This window comes from Ciona robusta, chromosome 11, assembly GCF_009617815.1.
Source record: "Ciona robusta chromosome 11, ASM961781v2".
In the NCBI taxonomy this organism is placed as follows: Eukaryota; Metazoa; Chordata; class Ascidiacea; order Phlebobranchia; family Cionidae; genus Ciona; species Ciona robusta.
This window is the reverse complement of record NC_143245.1, coordinates 3057616-3082362: the sequence shown is the minus strand read 5'-3', so window position 1 is coordinate 3082362 and position 24747 is coordinate 3057616. Positions and strand designations below refer to the sequence as shown.

The following is a 24747-nucleotide window of genomic DNA, read 5'->3' as shown; positions in this document are numbered from 1 at the left end:
GTATCACAGGTAAAGTACACACATATATATATATAGTACTGTGGGGTAAGATGGTACACTTTCAGCACATAATATCCAAATATCTTGATCGTGTTTTAAAGCTTAAACAATTACTAATGGAAGTCTTTAGAATACGGTTTTATGATTTATAATAGTACTGTGGGTAGTGTGGGATAAGGTTGGACCATTAGCCCATAAACCCCATATTTCCTGATTTTTAAACCTCTTTTAAAGTCGCGCGGCTACGGTTAAATAATTATGTGAGCCCTAAATATTTTTTGTTTACTAACAAATGGGACAGAAAGAAGAAATGGAATAGTTAAATACAGTATGTTGAAGAAAAGGAATAGTTATATACAGTGTGTAGCGTACAGTCTGACAAAACACTGTTGTTAAACACAGGTATTCTGTTTCAAAAACCTCCTATGTCACTTTGTGGGTGATTTTTTTGGGAAACTTTTTCATTTTTTATGTGAGACTGATAATTTGGACTAGCCATAAGTGACCACTGGATTGGAGCAAGTGCCGTTAAGTGTCTTGCCCAAGGACACATACGCCCGCAATGGTAGCAGCGTCGTGGCGAGAAGCCGAGAACCGCTAGCCAACTGTACTACGGCGCCGGGATGCTACGGCGCTGCCTTAAACATTATGTTGTTTAAAAGCTAAATATTATTTTTCAAACAATATTTATATCTCACGAAAGATCTATTTTTTGTCAAGCGACCTTACACTTTGCTGCAAAAAGTGCAAGTGGTATATTTTTAGATATCTATGATTTTGGCGTCAGATCCGTAAACTGGCGTAAACGTAAAGTCCGTAATATCTGTAATGAGCAAATTGTTGTTAACCGGTTTGTTCGCGTCAGGCATTTGTAGTATCTGTGCGTCAGGAGCCCAGGAATTAAACGTTAAAAACAAACAGAGAAGAGAGAATGAATTATTTTATTGGTAGCTTGTCGGTATTTAGGGTTTTACCTAGAACTAGAAATGCTTTTATCCATTGACATTGTATATATATATACGAATACGTAAGCGAAGGCGAAGCCATGTTATTACTGTATTAACCCAATGCCTACACTGTGTATTTTAATAAATTATTTTAATAAGATGTATTTTAATAAATTATTACCAACAACTAAAGTTAATTAACCTAACAATGTATTCATAGTAAATTCTACTGTCAGATTATCTTTGAAATTATGTGAAGTTGTGTCTTACTTGGAACGGAACCTGTGTTAGTAAAAGAAACAATGAATTCGGTGGATTCTAATCATACAGATGTGGCTGCTTTGAATCCAGTTGACGTTTTCATGTCAACACCCCTTGTACAATGGGTAAGTAGTTTAGTGTGATCAATTTCGGATTATGTTTTACTGTGCTGCTCTGAGCTTCTGTGTTATTGATAATGTTTGTCTGTTCTTTATCACTAAAAGTTTGTATAGTATTTCTGCCATACCTTATTGGAAAGAACCTTACAAATCGGGCAATTTTTCTAAATCGGAGGAAAATTCATGATGATATTAAGGTTTTACCTTTTTTTTTTGTAAACAACTGTCTATACAAAAACACTATATTGAATTCGAAAATGTCTATATACATATATATTATATATGTTATGTTATATATATATGTTACTTAGCCTATTTATATTTAAAGTAAATACGAACTGTCAGGAATTTAATTTTAATTTTTATCTTACGATACCAAGCAAGAATAAAAGAAGGCAACAGTTTTAAAGTTTTTATTTGTTAGATTTTTAGTAAATGAGCCAACCGCCAAGACAAGAAGCATAAAGGCAGTTTTTTACAAAAATTTAATACAGTAGGCCCGGTCTGCAATTTATGGCAGGTGCACTCGTTTATTTACAAACTTTGGCGCACTCCATAATTTGTCCCACGCATGCCAATTAGTTAAACAATGAAACAAACTTGTATTAAATTAGGTAGGATATTCTTATGTGCCAAGGAAATGTATGTGTTTTGCAGTTTGCACGCTAAATTTGTGAATACCTTTGATCACTTGGAAAATAACCACTTTTTACGCGATCTAAGTTGGAACTGGATGGGACAGTTTATCTCTTTTGCAAAGTCTCTGATAAACCTGGGTTAAATGTGTTTTTGGATTCTGGTTACCCTATTTTGGATTCTGGTTACCAAACCACACAAATTTACTAATTGTTAGGATTAGGACAGTTTCAACCAAGTTACAAACTTAATTTGAACGAAACAAGATTGTTATTTTCCATGACTGGATAGATTAGTTTTATCTCAAATGAAGTTTTTCAAAAAAGTTAATAATCGAAGGATTAGATACAGGTTTGTTAGGCCTATGGTAAAACACATACTAATGTTATCCATAAAATATATATATATATATATATATACAGTTGTTAAACTCAATATTTCAATGTGGACCAACTTAATGGATTTTTGTTCGCAGCAACTAAAACTATGATGCGTTGTTGGTTGTAAAAGTAGGTATGACTCAATGACTCATATAAGCTATTTTGATGTTCCTATAGATTTTTAGTTTGATATCGCCGTTTAAAAAAAAAGATTTAAATAGTAATTTGAGTAGGTAAAAATATATTTTTTTGTTCATTGGGTTACATAATTTGTTTGTATTATCTGTAAAACAAAAGATTTTAAAAATTAAGTATGCTCCCACATTTACATTTTATTAAATTATATTGTATGGATCAAACTTATGGAAATTAACTTCTATTTAGATTCACTTTCTCTTAAATCGTGAGATAGAATTGGAGGATTTGGTCGATGGGGTTGCTCTTAATGAGATAATGTTACAAATGTGAGTATAACGCATCTCTACAAGTGGTACAGTACAACATAAATGTATGTGTTTCTTAGCTGTAATAATATGGAATTTGGAAAACTGTAATCTTATGTAAATGTGGCATAAATCAATATTTGTATGGTCAAAAGTACCTACAATAAATCTGCCATCCAAGTGATTTATTTGAACATACTTTTTGTCGTACTTGGTAAAAAGGTCTATCATATAATTTTTAATTATTTGATAAATTTAACATTTTTTAAAGTGATCCACGACCAACAAACATGAAAGCTAACCGAGGAGCAAGGAGTGATGTAAATTTAAACATACAGAATCTAACCATGCTTTTAAAGCATATAAAGTCATACTATGAGGTAAGCAGGTCTTTAATGGTAATTTTTTAGTGAAGCCTTTGGACAAGTAATGCCTTTTACTGTATAAACCACATTTGTATTGTCCAGTGCATGTAGTAGAGCATTTGACTTTTCAAATTTGTATTTTTAAAATTGAATTTTAAATATCACAAAAAAGATATATATATATGTATATCATAATCAATCATACGTTTTGCCAGATTTTTGTGGATAAGCCTTAGGCAGATCGCACATGTATCACTATTACCACATTTGATCACTAATACCAAGTTTTAAAGCTTCTTACCTATTTGGCTATTTGTTGTTATGTAATATGTATTTTTATATAATGAATCATCTAATATAGGACATTGGCATATGATATAACACTGTTATAAAGTATGATACAAAAATAACAGGATATACAAGCCACAAGTTATGCTTAGGCTAAAGTTATAACTATAAAAGTATGCTCTGTATACCATAACCATATGTCATACAATTTTAACCAACAAAATACATTTGTTATGGATTGCCTCAACATATATATGGTGCAGTTTTACTTGGCTGTTTCCTAGGTTTCGGGCAATTTATTTATTTAATGACTTTTATTGTATTTTATAGTCTTTATATTGCATTGAATTCAGCAGTGACATTTGGTTAAATTATTTGGATTTGCATTAAATTTGGAAATTTTAAGTTCATAGTGTATTAATTATGTTAATGATTATACTTCTGATTTAAATCTTACCAAACTCTTGCTGCAAATTTTATACATTTATACCAAGCAAAATTCTCTAATTGTTTGCAAATTAAATTCTGAGTAAGAGTTTGTATGAGCAATGCGTTGCGTATTATTTGGAGAAGTGCCAGCATAATACTACAATATAAGCCCCACTTAAAACAAACAGCAACCATTGTGCACGGTAATGTTTTGTTTGCCTTTGATTGTAGGTCTGTATTAGCTGATGCTGACTTTCAATGTGTGTCTTGTCCACACACGTTTGATGCTGCCTCGTCATTTTCCACTTAAAATGGAAAGTGCCGTTATCTTTGATTTGGTTTCCCAATATTTGAAAACTATTCCCTTATCCCATATATATTACAATATTACAACTTTACCAGTTCCATACCAGTTCCATAATATTTTTTTTTTTAAATAAAAGACTAATTTTTGTAAATTACATCTGAAACATTTGTTACCAATTACATGGGCTAGACATATTAGAAACTTTTTGCTGTGTTTTTATATTTATCATATAAATATATATATAAGTACACGCCTTAGTAGAATTGTATTTTGTCCAACTATTGTACTTTGTAATGACTAATGTTGGTGTTTAAATAGTTAAACTGATGTTAAATTTCCTTTTGTTTATTTGATTACTCCTAAGCATTTAATCAATGTTAGTTACTTTTTGTTGTAAGTATTAAATAACAAACGCCGACCAATTGTGTGGTATAGGATCTCACTAAACTACCCTTTTGTTCGTTTCTTGTCATAAAATGTTCTTGTGTAGACTAGCGTAATATAAAGTATTTTTTTGTGGCCTCTATCCTTTGTCCGGGATTGGTTGTTAGTTGTTTGTATTACATAGTATTCAGTTCAACCAAGTACAAATATATTTGTTGTTGAATTTCCAATGACATTGACACTGACTATGTACTTTTACATGAATATGTTGCTGAAATAGTAATTAGGCTGTAATATAAAAATAAATTATTACTCATTGGTTTGCTTTTTTTCGGTCCTACTTTTTGCCAATACCTATAGTCTATATCATAGCAACAATTTTCCTTTATATTTTCTTAATTTTTCTGTATTAGGAAGTACAAAAGCAAGTGATTGTGATGTCATTACCGAAAGTTCTACAGTTGGTTCATAATGTCCGGACACCAGAGGGACTTGCTGAAATGCAGAAACTACTTTTACTTGTGTTGGGTTGTGCTGTACAGGTAGTTGTTTCTAATATTCAGCTTATTTTGTAGGAAATTGCAAAATAAAACTAAATGTCTTACAGTTACAAACCTGAAGATACAAAATGTGCTTTAGTCATACTTGTTTTGCTCTAAAGGTCCACAAATGTTGTGTGTTTACTGTATGTATTCATAACATCATTAATGCAACTGGTGTTATGTTGATGCGTAAATCTTAATTTGCATTTGATGAAATATTTTAATATTACAGTGTGATCAACGTGAAAGGTTTGTTGAAAAGATGAAACAGTTAACGTATGAAGGAATGGAGACAATGATGAACCATATAAAAGATGTGAGTATTTTTACATAATTATATTCATTTAATACAGCGCCGTTGATTCATATGATTCAAGGTACGCAAGCCTACCCTCACAATTTTGCAGAATCTGCAGCAACCCCTGAATTTTCCAAATGTAAAATCAATTTATCTTTTAAATGTTCCTAAATACAACGTACTCTTATATGAAGAGTTTTTTTATATAAAAAAGTAGGTTATAATGTAAAAGATACTTTGATAAAATACTACTTTAATAGTTTACTAGTTCAAAACATGCTACTTAGGATACTTCAGTAAAATATTTCTCTGCCTTAGTAATAAAGTCACATAATTTGGCTTGTATGATATGTTGCTGTTTTTAGGAAAAAAAATAATGCAAAACATCATATTTTTCAGATCACAGAAAACACTGATAAAGTTTTAAATCTTCAATGGGAAGAACTCGTTGAAATACCACCTGAAGATTTAGAAGAACTCACAAGGAAAATGTCGTTGCATATTCGCTCACTTGTCTCTGAACGTGACAACCAAGCTATGGTATTACCATTTGATTTTTTACCAAAAAATTGTTATTTTGTCTGTAGCCTCAAACTTTTTAGAATGCAGGAGAGGCAAGGATAGTCAAGACATGCATTCTAACAAATTTGAGGATATTGTTTACAGATAATTGCAGTGCAGGAAATTTCAGGGTAGTGTTGATGTCACTTATAACAGCTCTTTAATGGAAAATTTTGTCTTACGGATGTTTGAAGCTTATTATTAACAAAGTTTGCAAAAGATCAAAGAGTAAATTTAGTTAACATTTTTATATTTAAAATTATTTTTATTTGTTCACTTTTAATTTAACATATAGAATAGTAAGAGATAGCCAAGATATATTAAACCACTTATTTATAAGCAGCTGATACCATTGTAATAAAGCAATTCATATAAATATCCTCTAGGGCCTATTTGTATTATATATAATCGGCCCTAACCGTTTTATGATTAATTCATTTGAAGTTATATGTTGAAAGATATCTTAATGTAAAGCAATTAATTTAAAATTGTTGTTAAAAAGGCATTTTAAACATTTAAAAACAATAAGAATACAGGTAATTAGTTCAAACCTTCTTTCAAGTATTTCGAATATATAAAAAAATATTTCAATTCTTTAAATATATATATATTTTTTTAGTTGATTACTGACGTAACACAAGAACGGGATTATTTTCAATCTCAAGCTGGAGGTGGAAACCTGATTCGACGAGAAAGTCTTACATCACCAGCTACAAGACAACATCTCATGGTTGAGCTGAATGATTTAAAAGCAAAGTTTCGGAAAGCCAAGCAGGAGTTGTAAGTATTTTGTGGCATGAATCGTAAAAAAATTGTGAAGTTTCTTTATGCGCAAAAAGTTGCCATGCTCTGTTGGTATAGCTCGTTGTTAAATATAAAATTATCTTAACAGGGACGAAAAAATTGAACAAAATATTGATCTTAAAGCAGAGATTGAAGAATTACAGACAAGTATAAGAGATATAACACAGCAAGTAAGTCTGTGACAAATTAGCAACCATTTATTGGTTAAAAAAGGCTTTACTTACTGTTATTTGCTCTTTTATGAGAAGGCATTAAATTAAAACAAACTATTAGATAGGATCTTTAATAGGAAATTGACAAAACAATATAATCTGAATGCAATATACCAGTTTTCCAGTATGCCACAAAAATAACCTTGCTATCTTACAAAAAATGATTATTACTTTGTGACACTTCCTATGATTAATATCAGGCTGTGCATACTTTTATATGCTTTATGTCTAAAATATATACACAAAATTTTGTAATTACCAAATATAGAAGTAACTGTTAACATATAAAAAAAACATTGTACTTTCATTTTAAAGATTGTATTCCCATTTTAGAAATCCATCTTAGCAACTGATGCGCGGGCAACTCGTGCGTTGCGTGATGAGAATGACATCTTGAAAGAACGTGCAACAAAGGCATCAAAACTTGAGTTCGAACTCGACATCTTAAAAGAAAAAGTTAAAGATGTTGACTTTTATAAACATCGAGTTGATGAACTTCGAGATGACAACAAGTATTATAATTTTTTAGTTTTCTGAACTCCTTTATTTTGTTAAAACAGTTTGTCAGCTGTCTGTATTTCTGTCCCATATTCCCAGTCTAATTCACACACGAATGTGCTGGATCGAAAAAACGGTGTTTGAGTTAGAACTGGAGGATATTGCGCATAAGTCCTGGCTGCACCAATAGCTGGTTTTCTGCATAACAGTAGTTGCTCCAACCTAGTGGTCGGCAATGAGTTGTTTTAATTCTGTCAGTCTGTACAGAAAATTCGATCATTCACAAAGTTGCACACTTGGTAACTCCTGCGCATGCATGATGTGTATGAAGCTACTACAAATGGCAAACAATACAACACACCTGTTATAACTCTATGTTATTTAGGAATATAAATGAACAAATGTATGTACCTTGCTTTATCCTTGCGCAGCGTAAAACAACAGTCTTATATTGTTTGTTTTCTTTTTATGCCTGCTTACAATTTACTAGGATGTTTACATTGTGAACTGTTTTCTTTATGATTTGAAATTTAGACAACCCATTAGTGAGCATTGGGTTATGTGCAATTGCTGTGAAGTGTCTTCCCCAAGGACACATACGCCCACAATGGTAACCTCTGGGTTAGAGGCAGACACGCTAACCACTGTGCATAAAAAATCAGTGATAATGACGATCATGCAGAATTCTACACGAGACCAAAACATTGGTTGAGGAACAGCTTGAAGAAACTCGCACAAGACTTGATGGTTTGATGGAATCAGAGAAACGAATTGTTGAACTTAAACGTCAGTTGCATGAGATGACACAGGTAAAAAAAAAGTCCTGATAACTTATGGGTTTAATCTTGTATTTAACAGTTTTTCTGTTTAACTTTATATATGGTGGATTTAAATAGCTTGTATTACTAGTGTATATTGGCATATATATATATATGCCAAACTTTATAGTTAGAATTAACATGTGTTTGCAACATGGCCAAAAACAAATTAAAGGTGCAGATATAACAATTATTTAAATTTAAAAAAAATCTTAAGTATTTAAACTGTTTTTAGGAGCGTGAAAATGACCAATGTCGTATCCAAAGTTTAACTGAAATAGTTTCAAATTTGGAATTTGATAAAATGCAAAGTATGAACGAATCTGGTAACCTTGCTTATCAACTCGAACAAGCGCGTGGAAATATGGATGGTATGAGAGATTCAGAATAATAATTTTATCTTTTGTAGTTTAATCTTTTCTAGAAGCCTTGTTTGTTACCAGCATATGTGTCGAACTTCCTGACCTAACTAACAGTATTCGTTATAACCAAATTTTGGGCAATACAAGTCGCGTTGCCAATATAGCAAGGAAAACCTTGCCCGACGCATATTTATGATTTTATATATTGGCCCGCGATAAAATAAGTTTGGAAACTCCTGGTTTATAGAATAGAAAAAGCTAATTTAAAATATATCCCTTCCTGATTATGACTGTTGTTTTTTACAATTTTTTCGGGGTAACCATCGTTATTTTTCACAGGTGGTAGGATGTCAATATTAGATGAATCTCAAGAATCCGCTCATAATCGAGCACTGAGACTTGAAAAAGAAAACAAACGATTACAAGCGCTCATATCCAAACATAAAGATGAATCGAAGACAAGTGAAATAACGCAGGTATTTTTGTTTATTTTAAAAATTGCCGTTTTGGTTTTATGCTGTTAGCCAACTCACTTTAGATACTTTGATTTGCTAATGAGTTAGATATTGACCTTTTTTTGATATATTAACAGTTGCTGCCAGGTGTATCATAAATCCGATAAAGCTGTTTTGGCAAATTTGTTTTGTGTGCTACTGCTAACGCTTTAAATCCTCTTTGTCAGAGTAAATGAATTAACAAAATAAAATCAATTTCCGATGAAGGCTATCTATATACTATAAGTCAACGCCTTTGTATGACAAATAAATTTTCCAGAAGATTTTGTTAGAGTTATTTTAATATTTTTATTCATTTGACAGGCAAGTTTACTTGAGTTAGAGAAGGAAAACCAACGTTTAAGCAACAGAGTACAACAGTTACAAGAACACATTAATAAGGTGGGTGACTTATGATATATATTACATTTCAGATCAAATCTTTAATTAACACTCATTCAAATTAATGTAAACTTAATTTTAACCTATTCATTCAAGCAAGGACGTTTGGTTAGAACTTGTGAGATATTTTAAAATTTATTTTTAAACAGGAGAAACAATCAGTGTTAGACTTTGAACAACTGTCTACGGACCTTACTGCAGACAGACAGCGCCTGGAAGGCTTGTTGGAAACTTCTCGTGCTTCGTCTGATCGTCGTGTCCAGGAGATGGAGCAAGAGAACAATCATTTGGTGAAAACAATTGAATCACTTCGAGAGCGCGCCAAGATTGGAGCAAATGAAAAAGTAAAAGCAATTGAAAAAGAAAACAAGGTAAAAAAAAGAAAACAAGGTGAATTTTCAAATGCAAATTTCTCTGTTTTAATATTTATTTTTATATAAATATATATATGTTAATGTTCAAATTGAGAAATCAATTAGCATTAATATATTGGATGGTACAAAGAAAGCTGCATCTCCCTTTACCTTAAAATATTTCCAACTTGCACACAATTTTTTGGAACAAACTTAGTCAGTGGTACGCATAACAATGGAATTGTAAATGTGTTTAAAATTCTGCTTATGCAATTCAACTTATGCTTTAAAAAAAATAAAAAAAAATAAACTGAAGCAAGTGTTATGTTTAATACTATATTATCAAACAATTATGAGTCTTTATGACACTGTTGTGTTATTTGTAAGGTACTGTCCGAGTTGGTCCAAGATATAACAACAAAACATCATAAGTTGGAGTACGAGACAAAAAGATTAAATGAGAAAATACACGATATGGAAGACACTGTTCAGCAAGCTAAGGAAATAAACAAGGTATCTTTAATATATTAAAGTTAAAATTGTTGCAGTTTTGGATTTTTTTTAAGTTTGCATGTTTATGTAGTACCTGACAGTTTTGGCAAAAAAACAACATCAAAATAGTAAAAACTTACTCTCAAATAGATTTATGATTTTTGTCAGAATTTATGTGAAATAGTAATGTATTATGGTGCATGAATTATTAATTGAACTTTAATATTAGGAAAAGCATTTCAGATCAAAAAAGTTTAAATCAAATTTTTTGAAAGTTAAAAATACATTTATTTAGGGTAAATTTTTAACTCTTTGATATAGGTTTGTTTAAATGACATTTATAAAAAGGGACACATTTTATTTTGAGTAAAGTTTTACTCTTTTAGATATTTCAGTTTAAATTTTTATTTTGGGTAAAACAGGAAAATATGAAATTGGAAAAACAAAATGTTGATTTGGAGAAAACAGTAAAACAGCTTGAATTAACATGCAGTAGGATGGACACGGTTGAACAATTAGCATCGGACCTGGAAGTGGAAAACAGGTGAAGATTTTAATGTCTCCTGATTGTGTTTTAAACAGTCAACAACACTTTTTTTAAAGTTGTTAGGATGTGGTTTTAAAATTCTGTAAATATTCTATGTTTACTACCAAATAAAATAAAAATGAGAATGAAAACATGTCCCATCCTACCCCACCTTACTATATCTGTCATGATATGAAACCTTGTTATGATAAAGTCATAAAAAATTACTTATTTATCCTTCCATAAGGGTCAACTGGGTTATCCTTCCATAAGGGTCAACATATCCTTCCATAAGGGTCAACAGCCATAGGGGTCATAGGGGTCTTAACATTATACCTAGACCTGTGCTAAACCAAGTTGACCTATATATCTTATTATTCATAACTTTATATTTCCTATTGTTATCTTACAGGCAATTAAAGGCTCAAGTGCAAAGTTTAAAACAACTAACGCACCAACTACAACAACTGGAAGATGATAAAACCTCTAATGAGATGGAGATTACTCGTCTTAAGAGACAGGTGCTGCAGTTGTTTTAATAGCTGGATGCTGCTGTTATTTTTTGTTTCTTTTTACATCTACTGAATTCCTTTTTCACTTTATGAAAATTATGACTATGTTTTAAGATTAAGAGGTGTTATTGTTAGAAATTATGTTATGGTAATAAATCTGATTTTGTAAATGTTGAAAAAGGTCTGCATAAAAACTCTACATAATGTCTGTATGTAATAAAGTGTTGTCATCATTAACTAAAACTACTGTGTTGCCTTGTCACTTTTTGATTTCTTTTTGAGAATATGCCATTTCTTTCAGAGTGGGCAAACATATTTATCTGCGTAATCTGTAATGTGAAACGTTTTGAAACAATTAGTAGTACATAAGTTTAATCTGTGAGTTTGGTTGAAGTTTATTATATGAAAAGAAATAGATGTTATGTGAAATTTCTTTTGGGTAAAAAACATACTTTTAGAATTATTATATTAAAATGTCAACCACGGTTTAAAGTGGCGGGTTTTTTTTTTTTTTAAAATCGAAAACTTTGAAAACCCTTTTTAATTTTGTCTTAATACCTCTTTGTTTGGCTTAAAGTTAGTGTTTGTTGTTTCAATTAAAATAATAGCATCTTTTTCTTTAATGTATATATACCATTTTATTCTCATACAAAGATGTTACTTATATTTATATTTGAAATTAATATTATTTTCATGTTCAGGTTGAATCTTTGAAGAAAACTTGTCAAAAGATGGCGAATCTTGAGCAAGATAAACTTGAAGCAGAAAAGAACGCAATGAGATTTCAACAATCACTTGAAACAATGAAAGCTGCCATGAAAAACTCTGAAAAAATGGAGGTGATGGAGTGCATGTTGTTTAAATTTCGCTGATAATTGTTAATAATATGAATACACTGTGAAATCATAATGTTGTTTTAAACACGGTTCACAAAATTAACAGGCTTTAGTTTTACAGTAATTTATGATAGGCCTCCTTTTATTAATTAGATGTAATTTATAGATAAGTTTTTTTAATGGGTTACTAACTTTGAAAAAATATGTTAAGCAAATTTAAAAATTGTTCCAAAAGTTGTACCATTCAAGTGTAGCACTACCCTGAAACACAACTGCTTTAATGAGATCCATTCAGTGGGGATTTCCTTTATAAAAATTGTACATCGTGTATACAGAACATGTATGTTGTATCAGGTTGTGCAAATGGAGTTAGAAAGTGAATTGGAACGAGTGAGGTCACAACTCGAAGTTCACAAAGAGAGGTTGGTCATTCGGGAAAAAGAAATAAACGAGATCGAAGTTGAAAATGAGGAGGTATCGTAATTTATTCAACCTAAACATTGTAAATTTATAGACAGTAGGGTTGCGTTTTTACAGGCTGTGGGATAAGATAGGATACCGTTAGCACCTAAATCCTATATTTTGGACTGTTTTCAACAATTATTAATGTTTTTCAGGGTCTTGGGGCTATAGTTATATAATTCTGTAAATATTCTCTGTTTACCACCAAATTGGGGTAGGAAATGGAATGAAAACATGTCCCATCTTAGTCTTACTCCACCTTTCTATATAATAAAGCCCTATATAAAATACGTTTTTTTTCCTGGCAGTTGCACACCAAAGTCAATCACTTGGTGGTGTCCAACAAACGATTGGAGAGTCTTGAATCGGAAAATAATCAACTTGAAGCGGAAAACACGCGTTTAGTCTCAACAAATAAAAGGTTGACAAATGAAGTTCAAAGAGTTAAGAATGTGGTTGAGGTAGGAATGCGATACTGCTGTGAAATTGAACATTTTCAAACCTAATATCTTTGTATAGATAAAAACAACCGAGTTTGAAGAATCCTTGGAAAAAATTACAAATCTGACGCGTCATAATAAAGTGCTGTGTGCTGAAACTGAGGAGTTACGAGTCACGGTGACTCGGCTAAATAATACGGAAGTTGAACTAAAGAAGTTACAAACACAACAAGCAATTGAAAAGTTGGTATTTTTTACTTTCTTGATTTTATGTATGTATTTAACAGTCATCATAATTGAGTGAAAAAAGAAATTTTTTGTGTTAATAATTGTTGTGCTAATGTACTTAGATTTTTTAAAATTATTAATTGTTAGTAGTATTTATTGCGCACCAAACTATAAATTGACATTTCATTTTCAATAAAATCTGAAGATAAATATTGTTTTCACTGCTGCCAAATATTTAAATAGAAAAGTTGCATACTAAATTATGCAAAAGTTATAGAAAAAATGTAGACTTTGCTTTTATACATTCTTTGATTTTCATTTACTTAATGTTGACAGTTATTTGGTTTTATGTTTTTCTTCTCATATTAAAGTATTTATACCTACATTTAAACACATAATATCTGATACTCTAAAACAGTTCAAAATAACTTAATCTTTTGTAGACGAACGCTGACTCAGCTTAGAGAAGATCTAGTAAGCGAAAAATTGACGAGTCAGCAAAGATTGACCCAACTTGAAAGCTTAAATACGGAGTTGCAAAAGATTGGTATAAGTCAAGATGAATTACAAAACCTTGACACTGCCGACAATGATAAGTATGTTGGGTTTTCAATTGTAGAAATTTATTTTGCTGGTTATTATATTTGTTTTATTTAATTTTTAAACTTTTGCTGCCAAGCAAATAGAAATCTAAAATCGCTTGTTTTGTAAATCATTTTTCATATTGACGTTTTAACATCCTATTCAGTTTGCCTTGCGACAAAAATATTTTTTTAGAAAGTGTTTTAGGTTTACTTAAGCACTTTTTTAAAATATGGTATAAAATATGTCCTATTATCCTACATACCATTGTGGTTTAAACTTTGCAGGCGTTTTAAAGCCCTCGAATCAAAACTGGATTCAACCTTGAAAAAATCACTTCAAGCAAAAGAAGAAAAAATCGAGTCTTTAGAAGCGAGATTAAAAGAGTCGGTTAACCTCAATAACAAACTACGATCTGATATTAAGGTAGGATGGTGTACGTTCAATGCGTTTGATTCTCATTAGTGGGATCTTTTTAAATAAAAAATTGTTGATGTTAAATTCGTTACGTCACGTTTTGAATTTATTTTTAACGCTTTGTTTTTTCATAAATTTTGATATCTTCACATGATTTAGTTCTTCACCAGATTCTGTTGAAATGTAAGTTCAAACTATGCTGCTCACTAATAAGCAGGTGTTAAATATCATGCTGTCATTGACACAGTTGAAGATGTTTCACAAATTGATGCACGGTGCATTTAACACCAGAGAGAACCAATTTGCACGCTAAGATATTAACTTTAAGTCTGAATGAAGTTTATTTATTCCACATGCATGATATTCATAACCTGGTGAAATGTCAATCAAAATTTAACATTTTACTGCACAATGCCAAAAACTGCATTTCGTTAAACTAAATTTCAATAAGCAAATTTTTATTACAAATGTAAAATAAAAACCTTGTAACAAATTTACTGGGGTAACAGCTTATACCACTTATTTGATTAGTAAAATATTTTCAAGTTTAGTTTTCACATCAAGATTTTGGTACTCTTACCAGGTAGCTTTTATCAGGGTAAAACAACGATTTTAAACTATAAACTTGAATTATTAAAGACCTAAATAGAGTCTGTATGAAACTTGAAACATCCATAAATTTGCCAGAATAGCTGTTTCAGATTTATGAAACATGAAACATCCATCGCCACTGTATTTTGCGTGAATAAGAGTTGTTAGAGTAAATTGGGTTTTTTAAGAGCAATGTGTTGATTTAAAAAGTACTTAAATAAAAATATTAATTTTCACACCTAAATATTAAACTCTGGTAAATATTTATTAAATGTCATTGTGGATCAAATACGGTTTTTTCTTCTTTAGATAAAATTTCATTAGCGGAATTCTATGTTTTTTCTTCTTTGGATAAAATTTGATTAGCAAAATTCTATGTTTTTCACATCAGGGTTTAAAACGTGATTATGAGTCGATGTCGCAACGACTGCAGGAAGAGATGGTTGTTGTGGATGGTAACCAACCAAAAGGTGGCAGCAGAGGGTCAAGTGGGGGAGAAATATTTAAAATTAAGGATCATCTCATCAGTGTTGAACGAAAGGTTTGGTTTGTAATATAATTTATCTTTTTAAAATGTTAATGTAAAAGATTGGTTGTTATGTCTGGTGTAAATTGGGTAATTAACTTATGTGAAAGGCGTTGGGGCAAAGTGGTCGGTGCACTTTTCTCTTAATTGAGTTCAAGGGTTCAAGGCTCAACGCTACCATTGTGGGCGTATGTGTCTTTTGGCAAGATACTTAACGACAATTCCTCCAACCCAGTGGTCACTAATGGGTTGTCCAAATTGTCAGCCATACAGTACCAAAAAAGTAAAAAATCTTTCCAATTTATTTATCCACAAAATTACATACAAGGTAACTCGAAAGCAGATTTCGAAACAGATTGGATGTGTTATAACGAATGTTGTTACCCACATAAAGAATAAATAAGTTATTTTCATTCTTTTTAAATTTTCGTGTAAATTATTAAATACCTTAATTTATTCATTCGAAGCATTCGATTTTAATAAAAGCTTGTTAAAAATTATTTCTTTAACCCAACTCAAGCTGTGCTATTTCCATATATGGCCTACGAATGTTAAATTAAAAACAAAATCTTTTTTTTTTTTTTTTTTGTTAAAAAAATTTGCCACATATGGTTTGATACAAGTGTTGTAAAAAATCAACTATTTCTTCCCCTTGTGCAGAATGCTACATTATTAGCGGATAATGCTGCAATGAAATCATCATCGCAAGATTTACAATCTCACGTCAAATCACTTCAATCTCAAGTTTCAAATCTTCACAAACAACAAGATAGATTACAAGAGAGCAATGACAGCTTGCAAAAACAATATGCAAAGCTGCAGGTAAAAAGTTGCAAATATAAAATGAACTTGTTTTGTTTTAAATTTATAAAATATATATAAACTATATATAAACTAAAATCTTTTGTCATTAATAACTTCAATCTTGCATGGCATATTTAGTATTTACAATAGCAGAGAATATTGTGCAGTTTTCATATGGTTGTTATTTTTCTAACTATTTAGGTTGAAAATTCCACACTTCAGTCCAAATGTACATCACTCATACAGCAGAATGCAGTTGCTTCATCAGCTCAAAATAATGTGGAATCCACAAAAGCTGAGCTCAATCGAAAGCTCATGCATATTACTAAAGAAAAACAACAACTTGAAAAAGATAACGATGATTTAACTGTGTTGCACGAGCGCCAGACGATGGAGCTAGAGGGAGTAATGCAAGATCATCAGAAATTAAAACAACTTTGTCAACAACTCCGTAATGATGTAAGGTGTTCTTGTTTGTGTTTTCAAATATTATATGCATTTTTTGTGTTTGTTAAATATATACAATTTTTTTTTTAATTTAAAATTTTTATTTCAAAAACTTAATTTCTTGGTAATAACCAGACATAACATTTAAGAAATAAAAGAATATTGCAAACTGAAATTTAAAATGATTGAATTTACACTAAATATAAATACTAAAAATGTATTATAGAACAAAGACCTTGAGGCCAAGTACAATGAATCACTGATGAGAAGTAAACAAGATCTTAATTTAAGAAAAAGTGAAACTTCACTTACATCACAAGATTTAGAAGCATTGAAAGAAGCTCATGACAAGTTTGTTTCAATTTTTAAAATTTAAATACAGATACACTGTTTTGATTTATTTATTATTTTTTAGTTTTTTTTTTGATAAAGTATGATATAAACCCTCCTAGACTGCTAAACTATTTTGAAGAAGCAAAAAAAACAATATTATAATGAAATTGTAGCTTTCACCTAAACTTTTCTGGAATTTTTGTGGTCCTCTTTATGATTTGTGGCCCATCTCTTTTAGATACGAAAATTAAACCAGAAATCTTTCCTGAGTTAAAGGTTTTACACACTGTAATAAAAATGTTGGTTGTATTGGGCTTTAATTTTAAAATGATTTGAAAGCAATGGAAAAACTGTAATGATGCACAAAGGAATTAATATTTTAGGAATGCCATTTGTTGCATTGCATTTCCAGTATTAAATTGGGAATATATAGCATTTTACGTTCTATGTTTAAATCATTCTTTAAAACTAGGTTAAACAAATCGTACAAGAATGTATATGCTGAGTATGAAGATTTACAATCGGACCACTCAACATTGAAGACAGCGCACAACAGAATGAAGATTGAATATGCAAAGTTAGAAGCTGAAACAACCGATATTAAAGTATGCATTAATTTCCATAGGCGTCAAACTTTTTAAAATGCAGGGGATGCAGGGATAGTTCAACACACAATCCTGTGAAACTAATCTAACTTAAAGGTTGTAATGTTACTTATTTATGCAGTGTAGCAAATTCAAGTGTAGGCCTGCCCTCCCTTCCATATGAGGCCTGCCTATCGCGTTTATGCACATGTCTATTACAGAGCAGTAATGTTAAATTATGTAAAAATTGTTTACTTAATTGTTAATTGAAGCTGTGTGTTTGCATGGTGTAGCAGTCACAAGCAATGAATAAAGTATGCGTTAAGATTTATATACTTTAGTATTTCAAGCTAACTGTTGTTTACACCTTTGTTAATAACTGAAATAAAAAAATGAAAATATGTCATGTCATATAATTACTGTAATAAAACTTTTGGGAAATATTTAAAAATAAATATTTAACAAAAGAAAGTCTAATTTTTCTTTAGTTCTGACCATTTTTTATTTTTTCTGTAGGACCATAACCAACAGTTGGACATTGCGACAGCGAAATTATCCAATCGTTGTGAAGTCCTGATGCAGTTGAAGGGAAATCTTGAAGATGAAAATCGACATCTGCTCGAACAAATCAGTCGACTCATGTCACAAAATGAAGAACTTTTATCACAAGCGTTGGAGGGAAAAGATCAGATTTATAGCGAGCAGAAACAATACAAGTGAGAATGTTGCTAAATTGTATATAATGTTTTTGTGACTTACATCAGAACTATAAAAATGGTAATTAAAATGTTATTTTTTTAAATATTTCATTTTGAAAATTTTGGTTATGCTTAAAATAGAGAAAAAATACTGTTAGCATTTTGTAGTTGAGCTCAAATCTGCTGTAACAGTTTTAAATTTCCTTGGTACTTAATAGATAAAATCTAAAATGTAATAACGCCATATTTTTGTAGTGAACGAATGCAAGAGATACGAAGACAGAAAGAAAAATTAGAAGAAAAGATAATGGATTTGTATCGTGCACCCGGTCATTCACCTGCAAAGCGCAAAGGTTTGTTAATATCATTTTGTTTTTAAATTAAGAAAAAAAGTAACAAATGAAAAAGGGTGTTAAAAAAAAGTTATTTTTTAGGATTTGGCACAACGATTAAGAAAAAGTTTCAAAGTCTTGGTAAAAACAACGATGCACGACGGCGTAAAGATGGTTTGCCACCTTCAACATCGGCAACAACTTTAACTCATTATGACTCAGCAAAACTAGCGTCGGACACGACCTCAGAAACTGCTTTGTCATCGTCCGCCAGTGCTGCTCAGCATGACTCAGCATCAGTTGGTTCAAATGAGTGGTCAGAAGACACTCGACGAGATTCTGGTGAATATTTTGTATGTAGTCAAGTAATTGTAGTTCACCAATCTTGTAGTGCCGAATAATTTGAGAGCATAGTTCAATTATTCTTATGTGTTGCCGTTAAGAAGTAGATGCCTAGATTTTAGAGAAGCCCTTCGGGTAGTTAGTGTCAGGTAATTTACACACCCCCTTCATTTCTCACTTATACACACCCCGCTGTTACGGCCAATCTCATTCTTAGCAACGTCGAAAACTCGCCAAATGAAACGTAATATGAGTTTATTTAATCACCTGAGGCGTATCTACCCTGCTCAAAACAAAGGATCTTATTCATGTAAGCATTGCATGGTGCACGGGTGGTGCAGATGCAGACGCATGCGTTCAACATATCTTGACAATCATCTGATTCATCTCTTTATTATTATTATGCATGGGTGTTATATTGTTTTATTAAATATATTTAAGTTTTGCCATGGTTATGATTTTAACTGTAATAAATTCCGGGAATCTTATCCTGATCTGCTGCTCATATGGCACGACGGTTCTTGTGTAAAGAAATATAGTAAGAATCTGGTTATGATTTCTGGATGATTATGTTACATCATGCATGTTGATAGGTTTAACAAGCTGTATGCTGCATTTATAGATATTTACACTTGAATCATATAGTGTCTTTTGTGAATCATAAAAATTGGCATGTTGTCGGTGATTTTAAACTGTAGTCAATTATTTTGGAAAATGGAAATGAAAAGATAGTTATTATATAAGATGTCTTGTTTTCATGTACTTAACTAATACAGTGGTTTTGCAATATTTTTTTTATTTTTACTTTTTTTCTATTACTTTTTAGTTGATGGCAAAACATCTGGTGAATCAAAAGAAACAAAACGTCGATCAAAACTTGGTCAGATGGCTTATTCAACGAATGCAATCAATCAACTAAGTGTTGCACCACCTACTCAAACTACAGACTTAAGAACAAGCACTTCTTCCATCAAAAGTATTATTAATATTATTTTTTTATAGTAGTTGGGGAAGACACACCTTTAGCACATAATATCTAAATATCCCAATCGTATTTCAAACTATTAACAAAGGTCTATAGCAGTCGTAAGCATATGGTTTTAGAATTCTTTGAATGTTCTTTGTTTACTACCTAATTGGACAAGAAAATAGAAGGAAAATGTGTCCCATCTTTCCCCACTCTACTATGTTGTTGCTGCCAGACTTATTATATTATTAAGCAAAACTCTTCTGGAAGTTTATTACTTTGTCGACCAGTGCACTTGAAAGTTATTGTTATTAGATGAAGACGACCTGAATAGTATGTCCAAACACTGGTCAGAAAAGTAATAAACTGCCAAAAGAACTCTATTAAGTTTGAAAGTAGTATAGTAGAGTGGGATAGGACATCTTTTTATTCAATTTTTTCATCCAATTTGGTAGTAAACAAAGAACATTCGAAGAAATTATAAAACAGTTTCCTCAACACTTTCATAGACCATTGTTAAATTTTTACGATCAGGGAAACCAAAATTGCAACTATTTTTTTTAAATTAATTTTTGTGTGACTGATCATAAAGTAAACCTTAAAAACTGATATTTAACATAATTTTTTTTTTTTTTTTTTAGTTGCTCAAAATCGTGCATCATCATTTTCACATCAGAAGCCCCTCACTAGTTCTACTGGGGATCTCTCCCTTCCAGGTTCGTTGGTTTAATTTATTTTATCTACATTATCTTCTGTTACCTTAACTACTATTAGGCATATTGTAAATTAAATGTAACTTGCTTTATCGTCGCGTGGTGAAAAAACAACAGTTCTTATAACAGTATAGCGCAAGTGTTCTGTATCATACACCCTTATGTCCACTTACAAGTTTCTACTGTATGTAACTTTGTGGTTGTGTTTTTTTTATATATGGATGACAATATGGACAATCGAGTAGTGACCACTGGGTTGAAGAGTTTGCTAATCATTGTCCTGCCCAAAGGAAAATCTGCCTGCAACTGTAACAGCGACAAGCCTTGAATCTATAATCTCTGGGTTATAGGCGCGTTAGCCACTTTACTACAGTGCTGAAAATTAATCTTTAGTGGCTCATATTTAACAGAATTTAAATTAGTCTTAAGAATTCAGTAAAAGCGTTTTTCAATCGATTGGGTATCAAAATACCAAGAATGTTATTGAGTTTAGTGCTCAGTAAAAGACCACCATATACATAGCAATTACTATAATTAGTTTCCATTATACAAAAATAAAATAGTAACAAGTTTTTAAACTTTTGCAGCAAAACCAGAGAAAGAAAGCCCTCATGCTCCAAGGAGAGTGAACCTTGATCTTTCACATAATGGAGAGAAAATTTCTTTGAAGCAATTTCTAAAAGAAGATTCAACAAAACACCAGGTAAAGCAATAAAAGAAAAGCTGTTAAGAATAAGGCAGTTAGTTATTTGTGCTTGTTTTGTTGAAATAATGGGCAGTTAATTTTTGTGATTTTTTCCTGTTTATAATGCTTGCCAGTCGGCATTCAATAATAAGCTGTGATACCCCTGGTAAAACTTTTTTGGAACAAAGGGAAAGCCCGTCCCTTATAAACGATCACCTGACAAGCAGCGGCCAATCAGAGCAGCGAGTTGGACGACACCTCGTTGCAACAAATCCCCATCGTGGTTTGAGGACGAACACACCCCACCTGCACCCAACAACAAACGACCCCCTTCGCTTGATCTTACCTCGCTCGTTGAAACTCCCGAGAAGTCAAGTTTGAGTGTAAGCCTAAAGAAAAGTCCGCGGACCCCAAACTCACCCAGAAAGAGTCCAACAAGCCTTGCTGTTATCAAAGTTCAAGAGAAAGAAGACATGAGTGAGAATGAAAAAAGGAATTTAAAAAAAGAAACCATGGTGTTCGTGGTTCGATCACACAGCGATATTGGGAAGGTGCAAACACTTGTGTTGGTGTGAAAGCTCAACTAATCCCAAACAAACTTATTTACAAACTTTTTGCTGTTTTAAACTATAAACCAGCGATATGCTCATTCATACTTTGGACTACCATTGGCTTCTTTTTAGTTTTGTTTTATTAACAATTTGTAGCATTTGAACTGTTTGTTTAGTTTAGAATGTCTTTGATTAGTTTATAAATAGCAGAAGGCAGTTGTTATGCCAACCTTGTCTCCCACACTTACAACACACGTTATAAATACAAGAAACTGAATGATTGTTTTAGGATCACGATGATTCTCAGAGTGAAAATGAAGTTATAACACTGGAGCAATTTCTTCATGAAACTTACCGTGCCGACTTTAAACTCAGGCTACTGGTAAAACTTCCGCACAAAATGCATAACACATGGGTGTCACATACACTGTCACGTCACGTTTTACTTTTGTTTGCAAAAACTGGTGCTAAGATATACTTAATTTTAAATACTAATTTTTCAAGATACTTTGATAAAAAAATTGCTGATGTTTATTGTTTAGCCCATTTTTCTTTACTCCACACTTGTTTGTTGCATGCTGTTGTTTAATTTACATTGCTGTGAATGTTTTAGTTTGGTTTTATTTATCATAAAAATTTGATGTGAAATAACCTTACACATTGCTGTTTATGCACAACTGAGTTATTTTAACTAACATGGTACTTTTTTCGTTTAACTAATGTTGATTTTTTTCCAGGCAAAAACCGGAGATTCTTCGTCAGTTGTTCTTCGTTCGAATGTCTCCCCTCGGCAGCGACCAATGAGCATGAACGTCAAACCTGAAAGTCCCAGTGGTTCCATGTCAGCAGTGCAGAGGCTCGATACTTTAGTAGGAAGTCCATCCTCAGGACCCCATGCTGTTCCACGCCCTGCTCCCAGGTCATCACCCAACGATACCACCTTCCGATCCTCCCCCGGCAACGTTACACTTCGCTCTCGTGCATCTGGAACCACCGCGAACCAACAGCGACGACCAACCTCGGCCTACTCACCCTTCAGTAGTAATTCGAGGGCGAAAATGTCCAACGAGATATTTTCCCGTGAATTGACGTCTACACCAATTTCCTCAAAGACGGTTGATGGCCCAAGCGTAAGTCCGATAATATCCGAAAATTCCCAAACACCGAAGAGACGTGATGTACCTCCACCAGACACACCTTCAGCACCAAGCCCGATAAGACGGGACGTCCCACCTGATATGCCCGTTCAACCAAGGAGACCAAGATCCGTGGTTCCACCATCTCCCACAGACCAGGTTCGATCCCAGCCACGACCCGCAACACCAAAGAGAACGACTCCTGAAGAGAATGAACAGAGTACGTTGTGGTACGAATATGGCTGCGTTTAAACATTGCACTGTTTTTGTTCCTTTTAACTAACATCAACAATTTCTTGATTGTGAAAACGTATTATGTTACTAAGTAGAGAATTTTATTTTTTATACAGTAAATATTCTAATTAGTTGCACTGTCCGATCACCCATCACTATTTCTGATGATCAGTGACTATTTGATGTTGATTTTTAAATTAAAGCCAAATGGTTGGTCTTCCTCATTCCAGTTACACAATCACACCGATTGCCTTTTCCCACCAAGCATACGCCTTTAACTGTGAATTCACTGTTCAATTGTAGTGCCTTTTACGCGTTTTAACCATGTTTTCAATCAAGTATGAATGAAATTGTATATACTTACGACCCATTTTTGCGTAGTACAGTGGATCTGTTTTGTATTTGATCCAATATTCTAGTGTTCCACATATGTTACGGTGATTGCTCTAATTCTCACTGTGACTTTGAGTCGGTTACCGTAGAAATTATCGTTTTAATTCTTTACAACAAGAGCATGAAATGAGTTGTGCCTTCGTTACTACATCAGGAATTAAAATAAACGTAGATGGCGCGTGTTTTTCTTGTTAAGTATTCATACTATAAACGTTTAAGCTACATTGTTTTGGTGGTAGCATAAAACACGCCATATTCATCCACGTATTAAGTGGTTGTATCCGTACCACAGTGGTTAAAGCGACCATCATAAAATAAGGATACCATCACGTTTAATATCCGATGTTATGTAACTTCATTTTCTCTTCGTGTGGCGAGGCAGCGACCGTCTTTACAACACAAAAAGTCCATTGGGTTGAAGCATTTGCCGAGGTGTGGGTTGCTCAAGGATATTCATTTGTCCACAATTGTAGCAGCGCTGAGCTTTGAACTTGTAACCTGTAGGTTAGAGACAGTCACCTAACGTTTTTTATCGTTAGAACCAAAATACGAAATACCAATCAGAAATAACAATTGTATACAACTATTACTGCATACGATTGCAGTCAGTCAGTCCTATATATACATATTGTAGGGTGGGGGAAGATGAGACACGTTTAATTATATTTTCTCAACCTGTTTGGCAGTAATCAAAGAGTATTCACCGAATTATTAAGAAATATGGGATATAGATGCTACCGATGTCCCACCTTACCCCACAGTATTGTACTCGCCTAGTGATCGTAGAAGGTTTGATGAACTTGTATAAAAAAAAATTGATGTCAAATTCAAGCAATAATCAATATTGTTCGCATATCTGAATTCTTAATTTAAAAATGACAGCACACTGCTAGAAATATATTGTGGAATTTCAAAAATTATACACTGACAGAAATTCAAAATTGAGTTTATTGATTGTAAAAATAATTTCTAAATATAATACTGTGGGGTAGGATGGGACACTTCTAGGTCAC

At 32.2% G+C, this 24747-nt stretch overlaps 1 protein-coding gene across 6 annotated transcripts; it reads left to right on the top strand.

Annotated features, from left to right (window-relative positions):
- The first annotated feature begins 1138 nt into the window (after window positions 1–1138).
- LOC149728080 (girdin-like) lies at window positions 1139–23916 on the top strand. 6 transcript variants are annotated; one of them, XM_089889068.1, is made up of 38 exons: window positions 1139–1333; window positions 2728–2807; window positions 3058–3166; window positions 4973–5101; window positions 5334–5417; window positions 5799–5939; window positions 6580–6740; window positions 6853–6934; window positions 7310–7488; window positions 8157–8283; window positions 8528–8663; window positions 8994–9130; window positions 9473–9550; window positions 9700–9921; window positions 10291–10416; window positions 10818–10939; window positions 11334–11442; window positions 12135–12272; window positions 12624–12743; window positions 13040–13192; window positions 13251–13414; window positions 13843–13995; window positions 14269–14407; window positions 15381–15530; window positions 16176–16337; window positions 16521–16778; window positions 16993–17117; window positions 17572–17704; window positions 18200–18399; window positions 18637–18734; window positions 18816–19055; window positions 19273–19365; window positions 19882–20031; window positions 20664–20738; window positions 21323–21438; window positions 21609–21971; window positions 22261–22353; window positions 22709–23916. In XM_089889068.1, exons 1-38 carry the CDS (start codon window positions 1250–1252, stop codon window positions 23357–23359), a joined length of 5880 nt encoding a protein of 1959 aa, XP_089745194.1. In that variant the 5' UTR covers window positions 1139–1249; the 3' UTR covers window positions 23360–23916. The 6 variants fall into 6 exon arrangements, with proteins under 6 accessions (XP_089745194.1, XP_089745196.1, XP_089745195.1 ...); XM_089889070.1 differs by lacking the exon at window positions 19273–19365; XM_089889069.1 differs by lacking the exon at window positions 22261–22353.
- Window positions 23917–24747: the final 831 nt, after the last annotated feature.

What these genes read in the sequence shown, in the direction of transcription:
- LOC149728080 (XM_089889068.1), top strand. Translation starts at nt 1,250, where the DNA reads ATGAATTCGGTGGATTCTAATCATACAGATGTGGCTGCTTTGAATCCA. An exon ending in GACACTGCCGACAATGATAA is followed by an intron (nt 13,996 to 14,268) that starts GTATGTTGGGTT and finishes TAAACTTTGCAG; the next exon opens with GCGTTTTAAAGCCCTCGAAT. An exon ending in TGGGGATCTCTCCCTTCCAG is followed by an intron (nt 20,739 to 21,322) that starts GTTCGTTGGTTT and finishes AAACTTTTGCAG; the next exon opens with CAAAACCAGAGAAAGAAAGC.